This window comes from Lepidochelys kempii, chromosome 7, assembly GCF_965140285.1.
Source record: "Lepidochelys kempii isolate rLepKem1 chromosome 7, rLepKem1.hap1, whole genome shotgun sequence".
NCBI lineage: Eukaryota > Metazoa > Chordata > Testudines > Cheloniidae > Lepidochelys > Lepidochelys kempii.
The window spans coordinates 33,828,460-33,847,888 of record NC_136386.1 but is presented as its reverse complement, the minus strand read 5'-3'; the positions used below and the strand labels follow the sequence as shown (position 1 = coordinate 33,847,888).

Genomic DNA, 19,429 nt, shown 5'->3' with positions numbered 1-19,429 from the left:
GGCACACAGCAGTGGTACGGGGTGGGGGGCATAAGGCTGTGGGCAGGGGCCACAGCAGTGGGGTGGGGGAGAGGAAGGCATGCTAGGGGCAGCAGAGGGTGGGGCTAGCCTGCGTTAGGATGGTACAGTGCAGGGATCACTGTTAACACCGCCCTGAGGATGTGGGGGAGGGGGGAGCGTGCTGAGGCTTTGGTTCCAGAGTCGGGGGAGAGGGAAATAAGGGATTTAGCTCCCCAGGTCTAGTGAGATACAGAGAGGACATCTCTGCCTCTCTGCTGGGGCTCTGTCGTTTCTACATGGCAGGACACTGGAATTAGTGCAGTGGTGCCCCACCCCAGAGGTGGCTGCATCTCACCTTTGGATGCAGGATCCCCCTGCAATCAGTGAATTCCTGAGTATAAGGGGTCAATTAGTGACTATTTTGGGCTGCACAGCTGTAAATTTGCATATGTACATGTATGCAAATAACCCTAATGCGGTTGAGGCTGCTGGGAATTGCCCCTTGTTCCAGGGGCAGCCTTGCTGCAGAGCCCATCGAAGAGGAAAAGGTTAAAAACCCTGCGCTGGGGTCTCCCTCCGGAAAGGCCCGAGCGGGGAAGCCTCTGTCCGGAAATAGCCGAATGCTGCAGTCTCCGGATTTATCCGAAGGTCTCCGGCCATCAGGACCGGAATCACTGGCCGGAAGGAACGGGTCGCCGGGAGGCTGTCGTCGGCGCTGCCCGAAGCGTCTCCAGGTGTTTCCGGAAAGAGCCGAACATTTCCGGAGAGACCCGATTTCGTCCCGAAGCCGCCTCGGATATTTCCGAGCCTCCCCGATCCTTTCCCGGAGATCCCCGAAGCGTGGCCGGAGGCGGCCGGAGGCGCCCGAAGCCGCCTGGCCCCGGCCTTGCGTGAGGAGGAGGCGGCGGCGGCGGCGGCGGCGCGGCGAAGCGGGAGGAGATGAAGAGCGGCCGGGAGCGGGGCTAGCGAGGGCCCGAGCGGAGCCGGACGGAAACCCCCCCCCCTTTCCCCCATCGCGCGGCGGGGCCATGGCGGCCAATATGTACCGGGTGGGGGGTGAGTCTGGGGCCGGGGGGGGTCAGTGGGGGGGCTGGGCGGTGAGTGCGGGGAGCCGCGGGGGGCTGAGGGAGCGGGGCGGAGCAGGGCGGTGCTGGGGCGCCCCCAGGAGGGTGGCGCTGCGGGGCAGTGGGTGGGCTGGAGGTGTCAGAGTGGGGGGAAGCGGAGCCGGACGGGGCGGTGTGTCCCCGGCACTAGCGGATTGGGGGGGCTGGGAGGTCCTGGCGGGGGTTATGGACGGTGGGGGGAGGATGCCCACCTAGTGCCCTAGAGGAAGAAGCTGTTCTCCCCCCACATGCTGCGCCCCTGTGTCGCGGAGGGGGCTGACCCATAGGGAACAGGCTGTGTGGGGGGTGGCAAGGAGCGGGTTTGTTATGTGGGGCTTGGGGGGTTGTTATAGGGTGGGGGCGCTGTGGGTTAGGGAGGTGGTTTCATCAGGTATGGGGTGTTCACGGCCTCTGGAGGCCCTGGGGCAGTTGGGGGGATCAGGTTGGGGGGGAAGTGGACAATGGGGGTAAAGGATGATGGGCTAGTTATGTGGGGGCAGGGGAGTCTGGTGTAGTGAGCTGGTGGCATGGTGTGAAGAAGTTCAGGGACTGTGGGGAAATAGGGCACTTGGGGTTCTGGCTGGTGGGTTGGGCTGGTTATTTGGGGATGAGGTCGGTTGTGGGGGGAGCTGGCAGATTATGGGGTGGAGGGAATCCTTGAGGGGGCAGCAAGTTTGGTTACACGGGGTAAGGGAATTCACCGGGTGTGGGGCCCATAGGGGGTCCAGGGCAGTGAGCTGGTTTATGGAGTACAGGACTTGGTGAGCTGTGGGTATGGCTGGTGGGGGAGCAATTGGGGAATGGGGGTCAGTGAGGTGTTTATATGTGGTCAGGAGTTTTTTGGGGTGTACATGGAGCAGTTGACCAAGTGGTGTGTGAGGTGCTTGGGAGAAGAGTCTGGGGGGATCTTGTTGTGGGGAGGCCAGGGGGGCAGGTTATGTGTGGGGCAGTTTGGGGGCGTGGGTTTCGAGGGCTGGGTGAGGTGTATGTAGTTTTGGGGCTGTTGGGGGTGGATTATGGGCTATGGGAGGGGGAGGCCTGGTTGGGGGACGTTGTGTGTGGTAGTTTGGGGGTCTGGTTATGGGGGTGGTGTGTGGAGCAGTTGGGGAGTGGGTTGGGAGGTGGGGACAGTTGTGCAACATCTCATTTTAGAGCAGTTGGGGTTGGCTTGTGTGGAATCTGGTTGAGGAGGTCAGGGGGTTGGGGGATCTGATTTAGGGCACTTGCAGGGGCCAGGCTGCCCAGGAGACCCGTTCCCTGGTCCCTGCGTTTGAGCATGTGCTGAGGAGCCTGGGGGCATTGGTGCTGCACTTGAGGAGTGGCACTTTGGGGGAAGGGTCTCTCCTTCCTGATGGCTCTATTTATAACGTCTTCCCCTTGTGCTGACTCTGGGGTGTGTCTCACGAGGGGGGTCTGATCTCACACTGAGATCCTCTTGCTGTTGTACTACTTTGAGGGGTGGGGGTGGGGGGCTGTCTCCTCCTGTCCTTACAGCGTTGTGCCTACACCAGTATGTGGCTGCTCCACTGCCTGGGCACTGTGGCTCAGCTACCTCCCGAGCCTGGTAAATGCTGCCCAGGCCTAGCTATTGCTGTTCCAGGCTGGAACCTAGCACCAGGCACTGGCAATGCTGCCCTTAGGCTGGGCCCTGTCCATGCAGATGTTTGGCAGGTGGTGCCAGCATGGGGGTGCTGCCTGGTGCCTGGCTGGGAGTGGCGGGGGGGGGTCTGGGTGCTACAGAGGGTGGGGTAGGAACTTGGCCCCTGCTCTGGGATGCTGCAGCCTGGGCAATGTTGCCCATGTCGGCAAGTGGCTGCGGATGGGAGGAATGTGTTGCTGCCTGCTGCTGTACTGCCTGGTGGGATGGAGACTGGGAGAGGAACTCCCCCTTTGGGGGCTGCCTCGCTACTGCTGTTTCAGGGCCTGGCTTAGGGTGGGGGCAGGAAACCCCATGGATACACAGGGTGCTTGGCAGGCGATATGAAACAGTTGGGGCAGTCTAGGTGAGGCAGCCCCATGGGGGAGGAGATGAATGCCCCGTTGGGAGAAGGTGGCACTGGGGTGGAGACTGAAGGTGGTGGTGTGCCCCCATGGGGACAGGTGGCTCGTTTGATGGCTCTGAGCGTTCAGCCTGTCCTTCCTGGGTGCCTGCCTGTTCTCCTGATTTCCCTCTGACGGCTTTGGTCTCAATTCTCTCTGCAGATTATGTCTATTTTGAGAATTCCTCCAGTAACCCCTACCTCGTCCGGCGCATCGAGGAGCTCAACAAGGTCAGCGGCCATGGGACCACACCCAGAGACACCCCCCACCCCATCTCCTGCACACACCCGTTAGGGCCACAGAACCATAGCCAGTACCTGTATGCTCACCCCCACCAGCTGTGCACCTGAGACCCACCCCCTCCACCTCCCTCGGGCTGCAGGACTAGAGCTAGACATCCATACCCGCTCTCAGACCAGAGAGCCACAGCCAGATCCCCTCCCTCACCAAATCCTCCCTTCGGGGATTTGCAGCCATACCCTTCTCTACAGGAGGGACCCATTGGCCAGATTGCAAGGTTGCACCTGAGGGCACCGCAGCCTCTCTGAGCCTGCCATTTGTAAGTACAGGAGGGAAATGGGATCACCTGGCGGTTGCCTCGGTACCCCATCTGGGAGGCTGCACCGAGTGCTGTGTCCAGGGCGTGGGAGTGGTGAGGAGCAACTCCCAGGGGAACAGCAGTGCCAGCTCCTCCCCTCAGGCAGCGTCCTGCTCTCATCCCCAGACAGCCAATGGCAATGTGGAGGCCAAGGTGGTGTGTCTCTTCCGGCGACGGGATATCTCCAGCAGCCTCAACAGCCTGGCTGACAGCAACGCTCGTGAGTGCTGGGGCCCATCCCCATAGCCCTGCTGGCAGGCCCAGGGCCTCTGGGGGTCTTCTCGGGGTGAATGGAGTGGGGTAGAGGTCTTGGGGGGTTATTAGGGCTGTCTCAGGCTAGCAGGGGGTGGGTGTATCTTTGGGGATGAAGTTGTAGGGGCATGCATAGGGTTGTTGGGGAGCAGTGGATCTGTCTCAGTTGAGGAGTCTTGGCCACTGGGATGTGTGTGTGTGGCCTATCGGGGGGCAGTGGGGCATGTGTGGGGTGGGGCTGGTTGGGGGAAGATTATGGCCCCATGCCTATGATGCAGGGCAGACATGCTGCAGATCTGCTGCCGCCTAGAGCTTGTGGGTGAAAGGCCGCACCACCTGCCCCTCCCTGGGCAGCTCCCTGCCTGCCTGGCTAGGAGAGCTGCCAGCTCCTTCCCCTCCCCTCCGCCTAGGCTGCAGGCACTGGGAAAGAGTGGCACTAATGCTTGTCATTCGTGGTTTGGGACAGGGAGTGTCTCTGGGGTGATGAGCCCCCCAGCACACAATATAGTCTGGGTCCCACGTCCTCCTCCTCCTTGTCTCACGCCTATTCACCCTGCACTGGGCAGTGCCCAAGGGTCTGTGAAGGGTCTTGCAGGTGCCAAGACTTTGACCTTTCTCCCCAAGAGCACTGGTGTCAAACACACAATTAGCAAATGCAACTGTGGAGACAGAGTCTAGGGTGTGTGTGTGTGTGTGTGGGGGGTATGTTAGTTCATTTCCCAGCCCAGAGCTGGGGTAGCAGGGGGCTGCAGATTGGGAGTGAGGGGCACCAGCAGAGCTGTGGGGGAGGGGCTGCCATAGCAGAGGACTGTGGGTCTGGAGTGAGAGGTGCCGGGGGTGGAACTTGCCCAGCTCTCCCTAGCGCCTCATGTATGAGGCTGGTGCAACATGGAGGCCATGGGCAGTGCAGGGTTAACAGGCCGTGGGAGCTCTTCCGGTTGGGGCCTGTGCTAGCTGCTCGCCTGGGCTTGGGGTTTCCGGGCCTGTTCAGTGGGGGCCACCCTTGACTCTGCCCCAGTGGGGTAGGTGAGGAGTGGGACTGGGTCCCAGGGGGCTGCCCCCACCTACCCTGCCCCCACCCCACAGGGCTTCCTGAACACATGAGCAGGGGTGGAATCAGTGCCGTCCCCCACTGGGCTGCTGCCAAGTGCTGGAGACAGTGGGGCTGGGAGAACAATGAGCTTTTTGGCGGTGGTGCAGCTTGGCCACTTCCTGCTGTGGGGAGTGGGGGATGGGCCTCTGAGGATAGGGGGGCAGCGTGCTTTGCTGGGGGGAGGGTTCTTGGGGGGGGTGCATTCTGCTCTTGGGCAGTGGGCGGGGGTTAACCTAAGGCCGCGCTGTGTTCCTGGGGTTATTGGGGGGGGACATGACACTCTGCTTTTCAGCACAGGAAGGGTTAACCCCAGGCAGGTGCTCTGCTCCAGGGGGAGTTATGGGTGCTCCCGGGCAGGGAGGGGACAGTTAATCCTGGGGGTTGCCCTGTTCTTGGCAGGGTGGTGTGCTGTGAAGCTGTGGAGGTGGTAGGAAGGGGAGGATTCAGCCTGGGGGCTGAATGCGGGGGTAGGGCAGTACTCTCTGCTCCTGGGGGATAGAGTGGGTGATGGGAGCAGCAGGGCTTTGCTCCTGAGACAGTGGTGGGGCTGGGGGCTCTGTGGGAGCTCTCTGTCGGGGGGGAAGTGGTGAGGTTGGGGGCTCTCCATCGGGGAAGGGGTATCTGGGGGCTCTGTGGGGGCGCTCTGTCAGGGGACGGTGGTGGGGCTGGGGGCTCTGTGGGAGCTCTCTGTCAGGGGACGGTGGTGGGGCTGGGGGCTCTCTGTCGGGGGGGTAGGTGGTGAGGCTGGGAGCCCCTGACCCTCGTGTCCTGCCACAGGCGAGTTTGAGGAGGAGTCGAAGCAGCCGGGGGTGTCCGAGCAGCAGCGGCACCAGCTGAAGCATCGCGAGCTCTTCCTGTCGCGCCAGTTTGAGTCACTGCCAGCCACCCACATACGGTGCGTGGGGGCTGGGCACAGGGGCTAGGGCTCTTCTGAGGGAGGGGCCTTCCTTGGCCTGGGGGGCCTTATCCTGGATTTTGTGCCTCCCTGTTGCCATCTCCCGACTCTGTGCCCTCTGGGGAAGCCCAGCACCAGGCCCGCTGCACAGGGAAGGGTGTGAGCCCGGAGCAGCAGCTCTTTGGGGCTGGCTCTGTGCTGCTGCTGCTGGGTCCGGCGGGATGTGGGGATCCCTCAGGGCCCCAATCCGGGGCATGGGGAGCCATGGGGCCAGCCTGTGATGTGCCCTATGCTTGGTCCCTGCAGGGGGAAATGCAGCGTCACGCTGCTCAATGAGACTGACATCCTCAGCCAGTACCTGGAGAAGGAGGTGAGGAGCTGGGCCTGTGGAGGGGCTTGGCCTGCATGGGTTGAGGGGCTGCGATCAGCCCCCTGGAACTGGTCAGGGATTGGGGGCAGGGAGGAAGGAGGACTTGCCCCCTGGCCTGGCTGCAGGTGAGAAGGGTTGAAACCAGGGCAGAGCTCTCTCTTGTGAGGGATGGGAAGAGCTGTTTCTGGGTGGGGCAGGGTTGGGGGAGGCCAGTCTGCTGGGGTGCCCTGCCTCACCCCTCTGCCCCTCCCCCAGGACTGCTTCTTCTACTCGCTGGTCTTTGACCCTGTCCAGAAGACGCTTCTGGCCGACCAGGGGGAGATCCGGGTCGGCTGCAAGTACCAAGCTGAGATCCCTGACCGGCTGGCTGAAGGTGATGGGAAAGGGTGTCTCCTGGACTGATCTGTGCCCCTGGGGGAAGTCAGCCTTGCTCTTTGGGGGAGCCGCGACCCGGGGGGGAGGTCCTCAATGCCCTAGGGGAGCTGTGTGCCTTGCCTGCCCCCTCTCAGGGTGGAGGGGGGAAGAGATGCAGCATCGTCTTTTCTGACTGGCCCCTCCCCACAGGCGAGTCGGACAATCGGAACCAGCAGAAGATGGAGATGAAGGTCTGGGACCCCGACAACCCACTGACTGACCGGCAGATCGACCAATTCTTGGTGGTGGCTCGGTGAGACTGGGGGGGTGGGGGTCTCTTGGTTCACGTGGGGCCTCCTTGGGCTCTGGGTCGTTGCTAACCTGTGTCCCTCCCCAGGGCCGTCGGGACCTTTGCTCGAGCTCTGGATTGCAGCAGTTCCATCCGGCAGCCCAGTCTGCACATGAGTGCAGCCGCCGCCTCCCGGGATATTACGCTGGTGAGAGGGAGATGGGGGGCAGGGAACAGGCTGTGTGTTGTCTGAGTTCTATAGTCCATTTGTGGGGTGTCCCTATCCCCACTGGCTGCTGGCGGGGCCCCTACAGCCCCAGGTGACTCACTGGATGTTACGGGGGCTTCTGGAGCTGCCTCAACCCTCCTGACTCAAAGCTGGGGGGCTTGGGTTGCCCCCTGCCCAGAGGGTTGAGAGACGTAACCCTTGGGGAACATTGCACTCCTCTCATGGGGTGCTGGGGTGGTGGCTCCGGGCCTCGTGTGACTCCCAGCAGCAAGGAGCAACAGCCTGCTGACAGGCCCCTTCCCTGCAGTTCCACGCCATGGACACGCTGCAGCGGAATGGCTATGACCTGGCCAAGGCCATGTCGACGCTTGTGCCCCAGGGGGGCCCAGTGTTGTGCCGTGACGAGATGGAGGAGTGGTCAGCCTCAGAGGCCATGCTCTTTGAGGAGGCGCTGGAGAAGTACGGCAAGGACTTCAATGACATCCGACAGGACTTTGTGAGTGGGGATGGGGGGAGGGATCCGCCTGGGACCAGCTCTAAGTCCCTCCTTTGTGGGGGTTGTAAGAACCTCCCAGGCACCCGCACTGGACTGCTCCATCTTGGGGGGGATATGAACCCAGGAGAGGGACTGGGAGCCCTGGAGATTGATCCTGCACTGGCTCGGGTGTGCGGGGGGTGCTGTGGCACTGCTGTCTCCCTCCCACCCCATGCCTCCAGGGGCTGGGTGTGTGGGGCTTTCCTGGTGCTGTCTGACCACCTCTGTGGCCCTTGCAGCTGCCCTGGAAGTCCCTGGCCAGCATCGTGCAGTTCTACTACATGTGGAAAACCACCGACCGCTACATCCAGCAGGTGAGCTAGGCCCAGGAGGTGGGGGGGCTCTGGGGCTGTGCCTTGCTCCTGCTGGAGGCGAGTGATGGGGCCCTGTTTCCTCCCCTGCTTAGGCTGTGTCTCTGTTTGCAGAAAAGGTTGAAGGCAGCTGAAGCTGACAGCAAACTGAAGCAGGTCTACATCCCTACCTAGTAAGTATGGCGGGGGGGGGTCACCTCAACTGAGTGTGAGCATGGGGGAGAGGGGGGTCACCCCCTGCCCCCAGTGTGAGCATGTGGAGGAGTTAGGACCAGAGGCTAGGCCTGGGGGAGGGGCTATGTCCCCTTCTAGTGGGGGGCTGGGATAAAAGGGGCCTGTCCCATGTGCTGTGGAGAGCAGGCCACCTGCCCTCCCCCTAGGTGGGGGGGGGGCTGGAGATGGAGTTGGGTGTGACATCGTCTCTTCTCCCCTGGCAGCACTAAACCTAACCCCAATCAGATCATCTCGGTGGGCTCCAAGCCTGGCATGAACGGGGCTGGCTTCCAGAAGGGGCTGACCTGCGAGAGCTGCCACAGTGAGTGCTGATGTGGGGCTCCAAGGGGTGGGGGTGTCTCTGCCCAGTCCTGGGGATGGAGGGCCCTGACTGCTGCCATGGATCTTGTCCCAGGAGAGGGGAACGGGTCCCTGGGCCTGCCTGCCAGCGGGTTGCTCAGCTGTGGAGTCCCCTTCCCCTAATGCTGCAGTCTCTCCTCTCCCTCAGCCACCCAGTCAGCACAGTGGTATGCCTGGGGCCCGCCCAACATGCAATGCCGCCTTTGTGCCTCCTGCTGGATCTACTGGAAGAAATACGGGGGGCTGAAGACCCCGACGCAGCTGGAGGGAGCCGCCCGCAGCGCCACGGTAATGCCTGCTGAGAGGCATGGGCATGGCACCACGGTAACACCTCCCAGGGGCTGGGCATGCAGGGCACTGACAGTGTTGTGGCAATCCCTGCCTGGGGGCATAGGAATGCAGGTTGCTGCATGCAGTGCCTTGGTAATGCCTGCTGGAGTGGATGGGCATGGGTGCAGCCATCCATGGTTAATGCCTGCATTGGGGGCTGGGTGTGGGGGGCAGAGGTGTTAGGCTACACTGAGGAGGCCCTCATTTCTTGTGGTCCGAGGGGGGTGCATACCCCACAGGGTGAGATCTGGGAACTGCCAGCACTGAGCCTTGGGCTCCTCTGTCTCACCTGTGCTGGGTTGTGTCCCTGCCCCCAGGCTCTCCCAGTGTCCCATGCTGGGCCCTGACCACCTACCCTTCTGTGTCACAGGAGCCGCACTCCAGGGGCCACATGTCAAGGCCTGAAGCCCAGAGCCTTTCTCCCTACACAACCAGCGCCAACCGGGCCAAGCTGCTGGCCAAGAACCGCCAGACCTTCCTGCTACAGACCACCAAGCTGACCCGCATTGCCCGCCGCATGTGTCGCGACATCCTGCAGCCACGCCGTGCTGCCCGGCGCCCCTATGCCCCTATCAATGCCAACGCCATCAAGGCTGAGTGTACGTGTGCAGGGCTGGGAGGGAGGACATCATGGGCTCCCCCATCTCACACCCGCACTCTGCTTCCCTCCGTAGGCTCTATCCGGCTACCCAAGGCAGCCAAGACTCCCCTGAAGATTCACCCCCTGGTGCGGCTGCCGCTGGCCACCATCGTCAAGGAGCTGGGTAAGGGTCTTGGGCACAGAGCTCTAGGCACAGCAGGGAGAGCCCAGCTTGGGAGGACTGAGGCTTGCAGCCCCACACCTGCCTGGCTCCCCATGCCCCACACCAGCCCTTTCCCCCTGGGGATGGGGTAACTCCTCAGACCCCATTGACCGGACAGCACTGCTCTCCACTTGAACAGGGCTGTTGCTCCACTGTCTTTGAGTGCTTGTCTGAGGATCCCACTCTAGGTGCATCTGCATGCCCCTGGCATAAAGGGCAGAGTGGATGCAACCGTCCCTCAGTTCCTCTTGCTGCCCCTGGCAGTGAGATGGAGCCAGGCTGTGGCTGCCTGCTGCGTTCGGCATGTTTCCTAGTGGTAGATAGGTCACGTTAATCCCTTAAATGCTTTTTTCCCTTAGTTTTCTTAGCGATCCCCTCCCCACTCCTCCCAAGTTCCTTATTTTTCTTCGGTGCTTTGTGGATTGAAGGCCCTCAAGCTTTCCATCCTGTGTGTGTTCCCCTTTCCCATGGACATGGCCCTTAACTGTCTGCCTAGGCGAGACCTGTATCTGGTTGGTGCACTCTACTGGTCCTTCTTGTCAACAAGACAATCATGGACACTTGGCTGAAATGCTTCCTTCTGGAGCAGTTGGGGGTGCTTTGAACCCAAAAGAACGGGTATCAGGCTCCACGCAAGACCTTCCACTTCAAGTCCCTGGCAGTCAGTGCTGCTGGCAGCTGGGATGCAGCTCCTGAGACCAGTACCGTTGGGGGGAATCTGAAATGGTACCAATGGGCCAGCCACAGCTGCCAAAAGTCAGCTTGGCATCACTGGCTGTTCCAGTGCTGACGACTGGTTCTATGTCCTCCCCTCTGAGGCAGAATTGCCCAGAACACCAGACCACACATGGCTCCAGGCACCAATCTACCTTCCCTGAACCAGGAGGTACCGAGAGGCCTAAGAAAAGTCCTTGGCCTTCGGTTCCCTCCCTCTCAGAATCCAGGGGCAAGTGACAAGGAATCGAGTGGTCCAGCACCCGTGTGTGGTACTAAAATGACAGATTTGTCGGCACTGGAACTGTCGGCACCACTGATAGACTCCAACAGTTTCTGGCGTTGGGAGTTGCTACTCCTCTGGTCCCAAGGATGCTACACACAGAACAGTCTTCAACAGCTGTACTGACACACCGGCCAAGAGGTCATGCTGTTGTCACAGGAAATCTCCTCTCCCTCTCCAGACCTCACCACTTCCTCCTGCCCATATACCGGGCTCTGAGAAGGGTTCCTCTCCAGTGAGTACCAGAGCGCTGGTCTGTTCTCTGGCACCCACCTCCATGGCAATGGTCTGACCAGCCCCACTCTTACAGCTCTCCACTGTGGCAGTACTCGGCTCTGCTCTGAAAATCCTCCAGAAGTGGCTCTCCCTCTAGCACACTGGCAAGCAGAGAATGTTCCACTTTCCTGCAGCTTTGACTACAAGGCCTCCTTGAGACACGACCCAGATCCCTTGGCCGTGAGACGCTTGAAGGGTTAGAGATGAGGAAGAACATCCTGCAGAGGAGGGAGAGACAGGTCCTGAAACTGAGGAGCAGTGTCCCCAACCTCTCCTATAGATCCCTCCTTGTCTCACTTGATGCAGCGGTCTCTGCTCTGGATGCCTACAGAGTATTTCAGGAGCAGACTACTCAGACTCTGATGCCCTAGAAACTGAGACCTCAATGATCCAAGACCCCTCATTCCCCAGACTATTCGACAACTCTGCTCTGGGCAGGATGGTGATGCCAGTTGGGAAGGGCACAGTGGAGCCAGCCACAGATCTCTGGAAGCCCCTGGGTACCATCACCCGAACTTCAAAGCAAACAGAGAAAAGAGAGATCAAGTTCTGCAGAAGGGAGCTGAGAAGTTCTACTCCCTCCTGGTCCCTGGATCCCTGGTGGTCTTGGAAGGAGAGAGACAGACAATGTGGTCCACTGATGTCTACTCTGAAAGACAAAACCCTGGATAGGAGATATGACCTCTCTGGGGTAGAAAAGCTTATTCCTCTGCCTTGCCCCACGTACAGATAGCAAATTACCAAGCACTGTTCTGAGTTGGACTCTAACTTAGGAGAAAGTAGCTCCCTTTATCAGTAGACTTTAAGAGGATAGACAGTATCTAAAGGCAATAACATCTGTCACTGGTGCAAACATCTCTCCAAGCAGCTGCTTTGGATATGCAGCTAGATCCATGGCTGTGGCAGTCACCACATGGCTACAAGCACCAAGTGTCCCAAAGGAGTTGCAGAACACCATTTCAGAGCGTCTGTTCAAGAGATATTTAGCCCCTGTACTACGATGTTCTACATTCCCTGGATGGTTCCAGATACCTGCTGCGATCATTGGGCATTTGCACCCCAGCCTCCCGAAGGAAGCCGGAACAGCCATCTTCTTGCAGTGACAGCCTAGATTTTCTCGTCCACCACTAGCCATCCTAACTTCATTGTCTAGGGAGCAGTTCGACACACAGGTCAAGGGTCACAATCCAGAGCGGCTTTCCCCAACCTTATCTTGGGATGCCCCCTTTATTCACTCTGATGTGGAGTGAAGTAATAACTGACCAAGGGGTACTAATAAGTCCTCTCCCAGGGTACTCCCATTCCAGTCTCTACCCCCTTTCCTATCCCTCTCCAGAGACCCTTCTCATGAAAACCAATTGCAAGTGGCCTCCCTGCTTTGCCTAGGAGCAGGGAAGAGATTTCTACTCCTGATAGTTCTTTATTCCAAGAAAAAAGGGGGTCCACGTCCCATCTTCAACTTGAGAGGACTGAACAGACACATATGCATCTTCCTGGATGGCAACGCTCAGATCCCTCATCCCTTCGTTACAGGCTCAAGGCTGGTTTGTGGTTCCAGACTTACAGGATGCGCCCTTCCTGTGGGCTAGAGTGATTGTGCTATGGAAGTGCCTCTGACTGACAGTAGGGGGACAACCATTATCACTGCAAGGTGCTGACCTTTGGTCTCTCCAGAGGACCAAGAGTCTTCACAAAGTAGCTGGTGGTGGCCATGCATCTGAAGATACAGAGCATGGATGTCTAGGCAGCCCCAACAGGAAGTCTCCCTAGATTCTGTCCTTGGCCTGTTCAAGAAACTCGACCTTATAGAACTAACTGGAAGGGAATTTACTAGGTCATCTAGTCCAGTCTCCTGCACTCAAGAGGAGTAATAACTAGACCATCCCTGACAGGCGTTTGTCTAACCTGCTCTTAAAAACCTCCAATGATGGAGATTCTACAGCCTCCCTAGGCAATTTGTTCCAGTGCTTAACCACCCTGCCAAGCAGTTTTTCCTAATGTCCAACCTAAACCTCCCTTGGTGCAATTTAAGCCCATTGCTTCTTGGCCTATCCTCTGAGGTTAACAAGAACAATTTACCTCCCTCCTCCTTGCAACAACCTTTTATGTACTTGAAAACTGTTATCATGTCCGTCCGTCCATCCCTGTCTTCTCCAGACTAAACAAACCTAATTTTTTCAGTCTTCCCTCATAGGTCATGTTTTCTAGACATTTAATCATTTTTGTTGCTCTTCTCTGGACTTTCTCCAGTTTGTCCACGTTTCCTGAAATGTGGTGCCTAGAACTGGATACAGTATTCCAGCTGAGGCCTTATCAGCATGGAGTAGAGAGGAACAGTTACTTCTCATGTCTTGCTTACAACACTCCTGCTAATACATCCCAGACGGATGTTTTCCTTTTTTGCAATATTACATTGTTGACTCATATTTAGCTTATGATCACCTATGACCCCCCCAGATCCCTTTCTGCAGTACTCCTTCTGAGGCAGTCATTTCCCATTTTGTATGTGTGCAACTGATTGTTCCTTCCTAAGTGGAGTACTTTGTATTTGTACTTATTGAATTTCATCCTACGTACTTCAGAGCAGTTGTCCAGATCATTTTGAATTTCAGTCCTATCGTCGAAAGCACTTGCAACCCCTCCTAGCTTGGTATTGTGTGCAAACTTTATAAGTGTACTCTCTATGCCATTATCTAAATCATTGATGAAGATATTGAACAGAACCGGACCCAGACCTGATCCCTGCAGGACCCCTCTTGTTATGCCCTTCCAGCTTGACTGTGAACCACTGATAACTACTCTCTGGGAACTGTTTTCCAACTGGTTATGCACCCACCTTATAGTAGCTCCATTTTAGGTCAGGGGTCGGCAACCTATGGCACACGTGCCAAAGATGGCATGTAAGCCAATTTTTAATGGCACGCTGCTGTCTGACCCCGGCAGACAGCAATGTGCCATTAAAAATCCTGCCCGGCCCGGCCCGCTCTTCTCCGCCCCCTGCCCACCGCTCTCTCCTTGCAGGGCAGGCAAACTTCCCCCTCCCCCTGCCTCTTCCCCCAGTGTGCTGGGTTCCTGCCCCTCCTCCTCTTCCTCCCTGCCGCCAATCAGCTGACGGCCCTTGCTATGGAGGGGGAGAAGCGGAGCCGCAGCATGTTCTCTGCTCTGGAGACCTTGGGAAAGGGGGTGGAATCAGTATATCCCCTCCAGCCCCCTGCTGTGAGTCACTCAGGGCAGGGGGCTGGTAGCACCCCCACAACCCCAGCCCACGCCCCCTTGCCCTGACTCTTGTGCCCCCCACATCCCCACCCCACCCTGAGCACCACACGGGAGCTCCTGCACGCGCCCCCATTCCCACCTGCACCCCTCAAACCAAATGGGAACCGCCCAGGTAAGCGCTCCACACCCAAACCTCCTGCCCCACCCCTGAGCCCCTCCCTCATTCTAGCTCCTGGTCAGACCCTGCACCCCAACCCCCAGCCTGCTCCTTCACCCCCAGCCCTGTTCTCAGCACACTCCCACCCTCATCTCAGTGCAGAGAGAGGAAGAGAATGGCTAGAACCAGGGAGAAGGTAGGTATCTACTCTATGTGGACAGGGCCGGGACCCCAGACCGGTAGAGGGCTGAGCGGGGCCGGCAGCCGGGACCCTGGCTGGCAGGAGCTGGCAGACGGGACCCTGGCTGGCAGTGGGCTGAGCCACTCAGTCCACTGCCGGTCTGGGGTTCTGGCTGCCGGCCCCTTGCCAGCTGGGGTCCCAGCCGGAGGCCCCAGTCAGCCCGCTGCTGGCCTAGGTGAACGGAACCCCAGGCCGGCAGCGGGCTGAGCAGGACAGTGATGTAAGATCAACATTTTAATTTAATTTTGAATGAAGCTTCTTAAACATTTTGAAAACCTTGTTTACTTTACATACGACAATAGTTTAGTTATATAATATAGAGACTTATAGAGAGAGACCTTCTAAAAAACGTTAACATGTATTACTGGCACGCGAAATCTTAAATTAAAGTGAGTAAATGAAGACTCAACACACCACTTCTGAAAGGTTGCTGACCCCTGATTTAGGTTATATTTCCCTAGTTTGTTCATGAGACGGTCATGCACAACAGTATCAAAAGCCTTACTAAAGTCAAGATATATTGCATCTACCGCTTTCTCACTATCCACAAGGCTTGTTACCCTGTCAAAGAAAACTATTAGGTTGGTTTGACAGGATTTATTCTTGACAAATCCATGCTGATTGTAATTTATCATCTTATTATCTTCTAGGTGTTTGCAAATTGATTGCTTAATTATTTGCTCCATTATCTTTCTGGCTACTGAAGTTATGCTGAGTGGTCTGTAATTCCCCAGGTTGTCCTTATTCCCCTTTTTATAGATTGGTACTATTTTTCCCTCTTCCAGGCCTCTGGAATTTCTCCTGTCTTGATGATGATAAACTCCAGCAAATCATCCCACCCCAGATGGTTTATAGTAGCTCTGATTGACTCCCAGTTCATCAGTGGAGTACCTTCCCGAGGAGAGATTTCCCCAGACAATCATCGGCCATTGCAGGGGCCTCAAGCAGTGGTGCACTTTGCTCCCCCGTAGCCTCTGCCTGTGGCACATACTAGTTTAGTCCCCAGAGGGCTGTAATACTTAGTCTAATCCAGGTTATTGAGCCCAATAGCCTGAGTTAATGGGGTGGGGTTGAGTAGTCTGTGCTATACGGGAGGTCAGACTAGATGCTCTCATGGAGGTCCTGGCTTAAACTCTGTGACCTCCCACATCAAATTAAATCAATCAGCCATGGTGAAAACGTGTTCTCAACTCTTAGGCTGCTCTGACATGATGCTGCTAGCCAGGCTTCATCTCCCCCAGCACAGGACTGGCTCAGATTGGTATATTGCCTTACAAGACAGCCATGCACATCATCGTCCCAATTCGTACCATCGTCATTAAACTGGTGGACAGAAGCTCTGCATCTCCATCCTTCCACCAACAAAGACCTCAATCCCAGATACTTCTGGGGCAGACTGAGGTGCTCGGATGGACCAACTTCAGATAGGGGAACCATTGTCTCTGGGAGAGATGAGACTGCGTACAAATGTCTCTCTAGTTGCTGGATCTCATTTAAACGTAACCTCTGCCTTCAAGAGCACTACCTGATTGACCTGATATAGTTTCTCAGAACTGTGGCCAGATTCTCCATCCGGACGCAAACATCTAACTACCTGCTTGTGTTGGCTGGCTAAGGGCTGCTGATAGAGCCTGTTCATTGCAAGTCTGAGGACTGATTTTACCAAGCCTAAAGCCCTCAACAAGGAGAACCAACTTCTCACAATGGAGAAGACTCTCTCAGTCTGGGAGCTCCATGCAGCCATGGCTCTTTGGAAAGCCCTGGTCACAAGATTGACTGTCGTCTGCATCTGAATCTCTGTGGACTTTAGATCAGTTCGGTCAAGGTCCACCTTGCAACAGCTAGAGCATGCCAGCCCAGTCCAGTCATGTGGTGTATTCTCTCCCCTACTGTTCCTCCAACAGTTAAAAAGCCAAATAAAGGCCTGGAAGGGCTCATGTTCTCTTCAGCATGTTACTGTCAAAGTAGCTCTTCTGGTGGCCGTTCCGTCAGCCAAGCAGGTGGGCAAACTCCAAGCCCGCTGGCTGCCCCAATATACAATGTTTCATCCAGATCAGGCGGTGGCAAGACTACCTCCTAAAGTTGTTTTAAGATTCCCACTGAATCCAGAGAGTGAATTTCCCTATTTTCTTTCCTAAATACAATTCCTCTTGGGGCAAAAGAAGCAACTCCACTCTGGAGAGATCTCTAGGGCCCTGATCTCTTACCTAGAAGGACCAGTCTCCCTGCCTTTTGGTTGCATTAAATGGCACCACTAAGGGACAAGTGGTCTCTTCCCAGAGCCCATCTAAATGGTTTCCCCAGTGGATTCCAGTGTTATCACATGGCAGGCGTTCCTTCTCCCCAGGTATCACAGCTTTTTCAGCCAGAAGTCAGGCTGCCTCCTCTGCACGTTTCAAGAACCCTCCTGTTGGAGTAACCCACTGCCCTGTGCCCACAGCTGTGTCCCAGACTGGCCTTTGAGCCCAGAAGCCAGGTTCAGAAAGGCCATGTTCCAATCATTGTTCAGGGCCACTGATGGCACCTGGGAGGGGGGACTGCTGGCCAGTCACCTAGGATGAGATCCATGCAGGGGCACACACAAGGGAACAGAGGGATGGTCACGGCCATACCGTCCTTCATACCCTTAGGTGTGCAGAGAGGGAACATGGACAGGGGCAGGACACTGGCATGGCCCCAACAGGCACCGCTGAGCAAATGATTCCCATCTCGCTTGTGGGGCTCAGGCACTTAGAGGGGGATTCCTATGAACACCACCATCCCCAAGCCCCCCAGTTAATGCAAGGAAAGGAATGCCCAAGGGGAGTTTGACGTGCAGCCCTGCAGGAATCCTCATGGGGGTGCAGTGGGGCATTGTGGTGGGGGAGGGCTGTGTTTGGTTAATATATTGGGGTGGGGAGGATGGGGGAGGGCGGTGAACTAGGCTGTGGGATCCTCATGGTGCTGTCTGGTTTTCCAGCTGCGCAGGCCCCTCTGAAACCAAAAACGCCACGTGGCACCAAGACGCCCATAAACCGGAATCAAATGAGCCAGAACCGGGGTCTGGCCGGCATCGTGGGCAAGAGGGCGTATGACAGTGTGAGTGCCACACACACATACACACACTGTGGGGTGGGGGCAGGGATGGCATGAGTGACCTGGGGGGTCCCCACCCGTGGGTGGGTGCTTGCTGTCAGAACTTCCTGCCTGCGCTCCAGAGCCCCTTCCCAGGGGAGTCGCTGTTCAGGCAACCCCATGGGAGTTAGGTTAGTGGGTCCCAACAGAGGGTGGGGCTCAGCTGATGGCTCTGGTCTGTGATTGGTGTAGGGGTGGGGTCCATGCAGAGGAGGTGGTGAGGCCCAGCTGATGGCTCTGGTCTGTGATTGGTGCAGGTGGCAGGGAGTGGGGTCCCGTTTTCGGCCAATGGCCGGCCCATGACCTCGGGGATGCGGTCGAGTGCCCAGCCAGCTGTCAAGCGTCAGAAGCTGAACCCAGCTGATGCCCCCAACCCTGTTGTCTTCGTGGCCACTAAGGACACCAGGTACCTTGCGGGTGCGGGGCAGAGGGGGCCCCAGGCAATGGGGGGAAGGGGAGCCACTAGGTCACAGAGGACAGGTCCCACCAGGCAATGGGGGAATCATGGCAGATGGGGGGACAGGCATAGGGGACACTTGGTAATGGGAGGGGATGGGTGGGGCATACCCCAAGACCAACTGGGGGAGAACTGAAGCTCTCAGTTGGATGGGGGGGAAATTGGGGGGGTTTAGTCTCACCCCCACTCTAACCCACTAGTTTTTGAATGGGGAAGGGCATTCCATCTTTTCTCTCCCCGCCACCAACCTCCAGGAGGAGGGCAGGGGCTGTGGCCTCATTCTTGCTGTGACTTGTTGCCCCTCACCGAGCTGAAGGCTCTGTGTGTTGCGGCAGCAGGAGCTAGCTGGCTTGTGCCTGTTCAGACCCAGAGCTGCCTGTGGGGGTATTTGGAGGGGCCCTGAGCCCCTGCTTGCAGGCTGTCCCACTCTGACCTGCTGTCTGTCTCCTGCAGGGCCCTGCGCAAGGCTCTCACCCACCTGGAGATGCGCCGAGCTGCCCGTAGGCCCAACCTGCCACTCAAGGTGAAGCCAGCGCTGCCCATACGGCCTGTGGTAGCGCCGCTGGTGCCGGGGCCCCCGGCCCACCCTGCCAGCACCAGTGAACCCATCATCCTGGAGGACTGAGCCTGGCCCCTCTTCCCGAAGCCGCACCTCCCGTCTCCAGAGCCTGTGTGCGTGGCAGGCTGGGCTGCAGCGCCTGGTTCCACATGGCTTCCCCAGCCCCCTGAGAGATCAGCCCAGGGGTATGGGGTGCAGGGGTGTGGCTTCCACTTTTTTTTTAATTTTTTATTTCCACAAACTCCCCCTCCTTCTTCAGGGCTGGGGTGTTTGTGTCAGGATCTTGGGGGGGGCAGGGGGGGAAGGGGGTTTGAAGTGGGGAGCCAGGGGCTCCATCTGCCCCCTCTCCCCAACTGCAGTTACTTCTTGTCTTTCCTTGTTTCCCTGTGTTGGTTCTGCTGTCTCTGCTCATTTCCCACAAGCCACAGCTCCGCGTCCCCGCTCCCTGAGCCCGGCTCCCCATCCCCCCAGCCGGGCCTGGGTTTTGTACATGATCAGAGAGGAGAATCTGTCTGTTTTTTTAACTCAACCTGTAACCAGTTCTTATAGCAACCAGGAAATAAACCAACGCCTTTTCTTCACCTGCCCGCTGCTGGCGGGGGAGGAGGTGGCTGGGGGCTCACTTGGTTGGGGAGGG

The 19,429-nt window shown here is 57.8% G+C and overlaps 1 protein-coding gene across 4 annotated transcripts; it reads left to right on the top strand.

The window, feature by feature from the left end:
- Nucleotides 1-137: 137 nt before the first annotated feature.
- On the top strand, nucleotides 138-19,373 carry MTA2 (metastasis associated 1 family member 2). 4 transcript variants are annotated; one of them, XM_073352099.2, is made up of 18 exons: nucleotides 142-1,056; nucleotides 3,306-3,373; nucleotides 3,868-3,961; nucleotides 5,864-5,981; nucleotides 6,288-6,351; nucleotides 6,607-6,724; nucleotides 6,916-7,018; nucleotides 7,103-7,202; nucleotides 7,531-7,719; nucleotides 7,998-8,072; nucleotides 8,184-8,242; nucleotides 8,507-8,604; nucleotides 8,791-8,930; nucleotides 9,343-9,571; nucleotides 9,647-9,736; nucleotides 17,622-17,740; nucleotides 18,034-18,182; nucleotides 18,687-19,373. In XM_073352099.2, exons 1-18 carry the CDS (start codon nucleotides 459-461, stop codon nucleotides 18,856-18,858), a joined length of 2,583 nt encoding a protein of 860 aa, XP_073208200.2. In that variant the 5' UTR covers nucleotides 142-458; the 3' UTR covers nucleotides 18,859-19,373. The 4 variants fall into 4 exon arrangements, with proteins under 4 accessions (XP_073208199.2, XP_073208202.2, XP_073208201.2 ...); XM_073352098.2 differs by having other exon boundaries at nucleotides 138-1,056; nucleotides 9,343-9,736; XM_073352101.2 differs by lacking the exon at nucleotides 18,034-18,182 and having other exon boundaries at nucleotides 138-1,056; nucleotides 18,687-18,837.
- The last annotated feature ends 56 nt before the right edge of the window (nucleotides 19,374-19,429 follow it).

What these genes read in the sequence shown, in the direction of transcription:
- MTA2 (XM_073352098.2), top strand. Translation starts at nt 459, where the DNA reads ATGCAAATAACCCTAATGCGGTTGAGGCTGCTGGGAATTGCCCCTTGT. An exon ending in CCTCCCGGGATATTACGCTG is followed by an intron (nt 7,203 to 7,530) that starts GTGAGAGGGAGA and finishes CCTTCCCTGCAG; the next exon opens with TTCCACGCCATGGACACGCT. An exon ending in GACCTGCGAGAGCTGCCACA is followed by an intron (nt 8,605 to 8,790) that starts GTGAGTGCTGAT and finishes CCTCTCCCTCAG; the next exon opens with CCACCCAGTCAGCACAGTGG.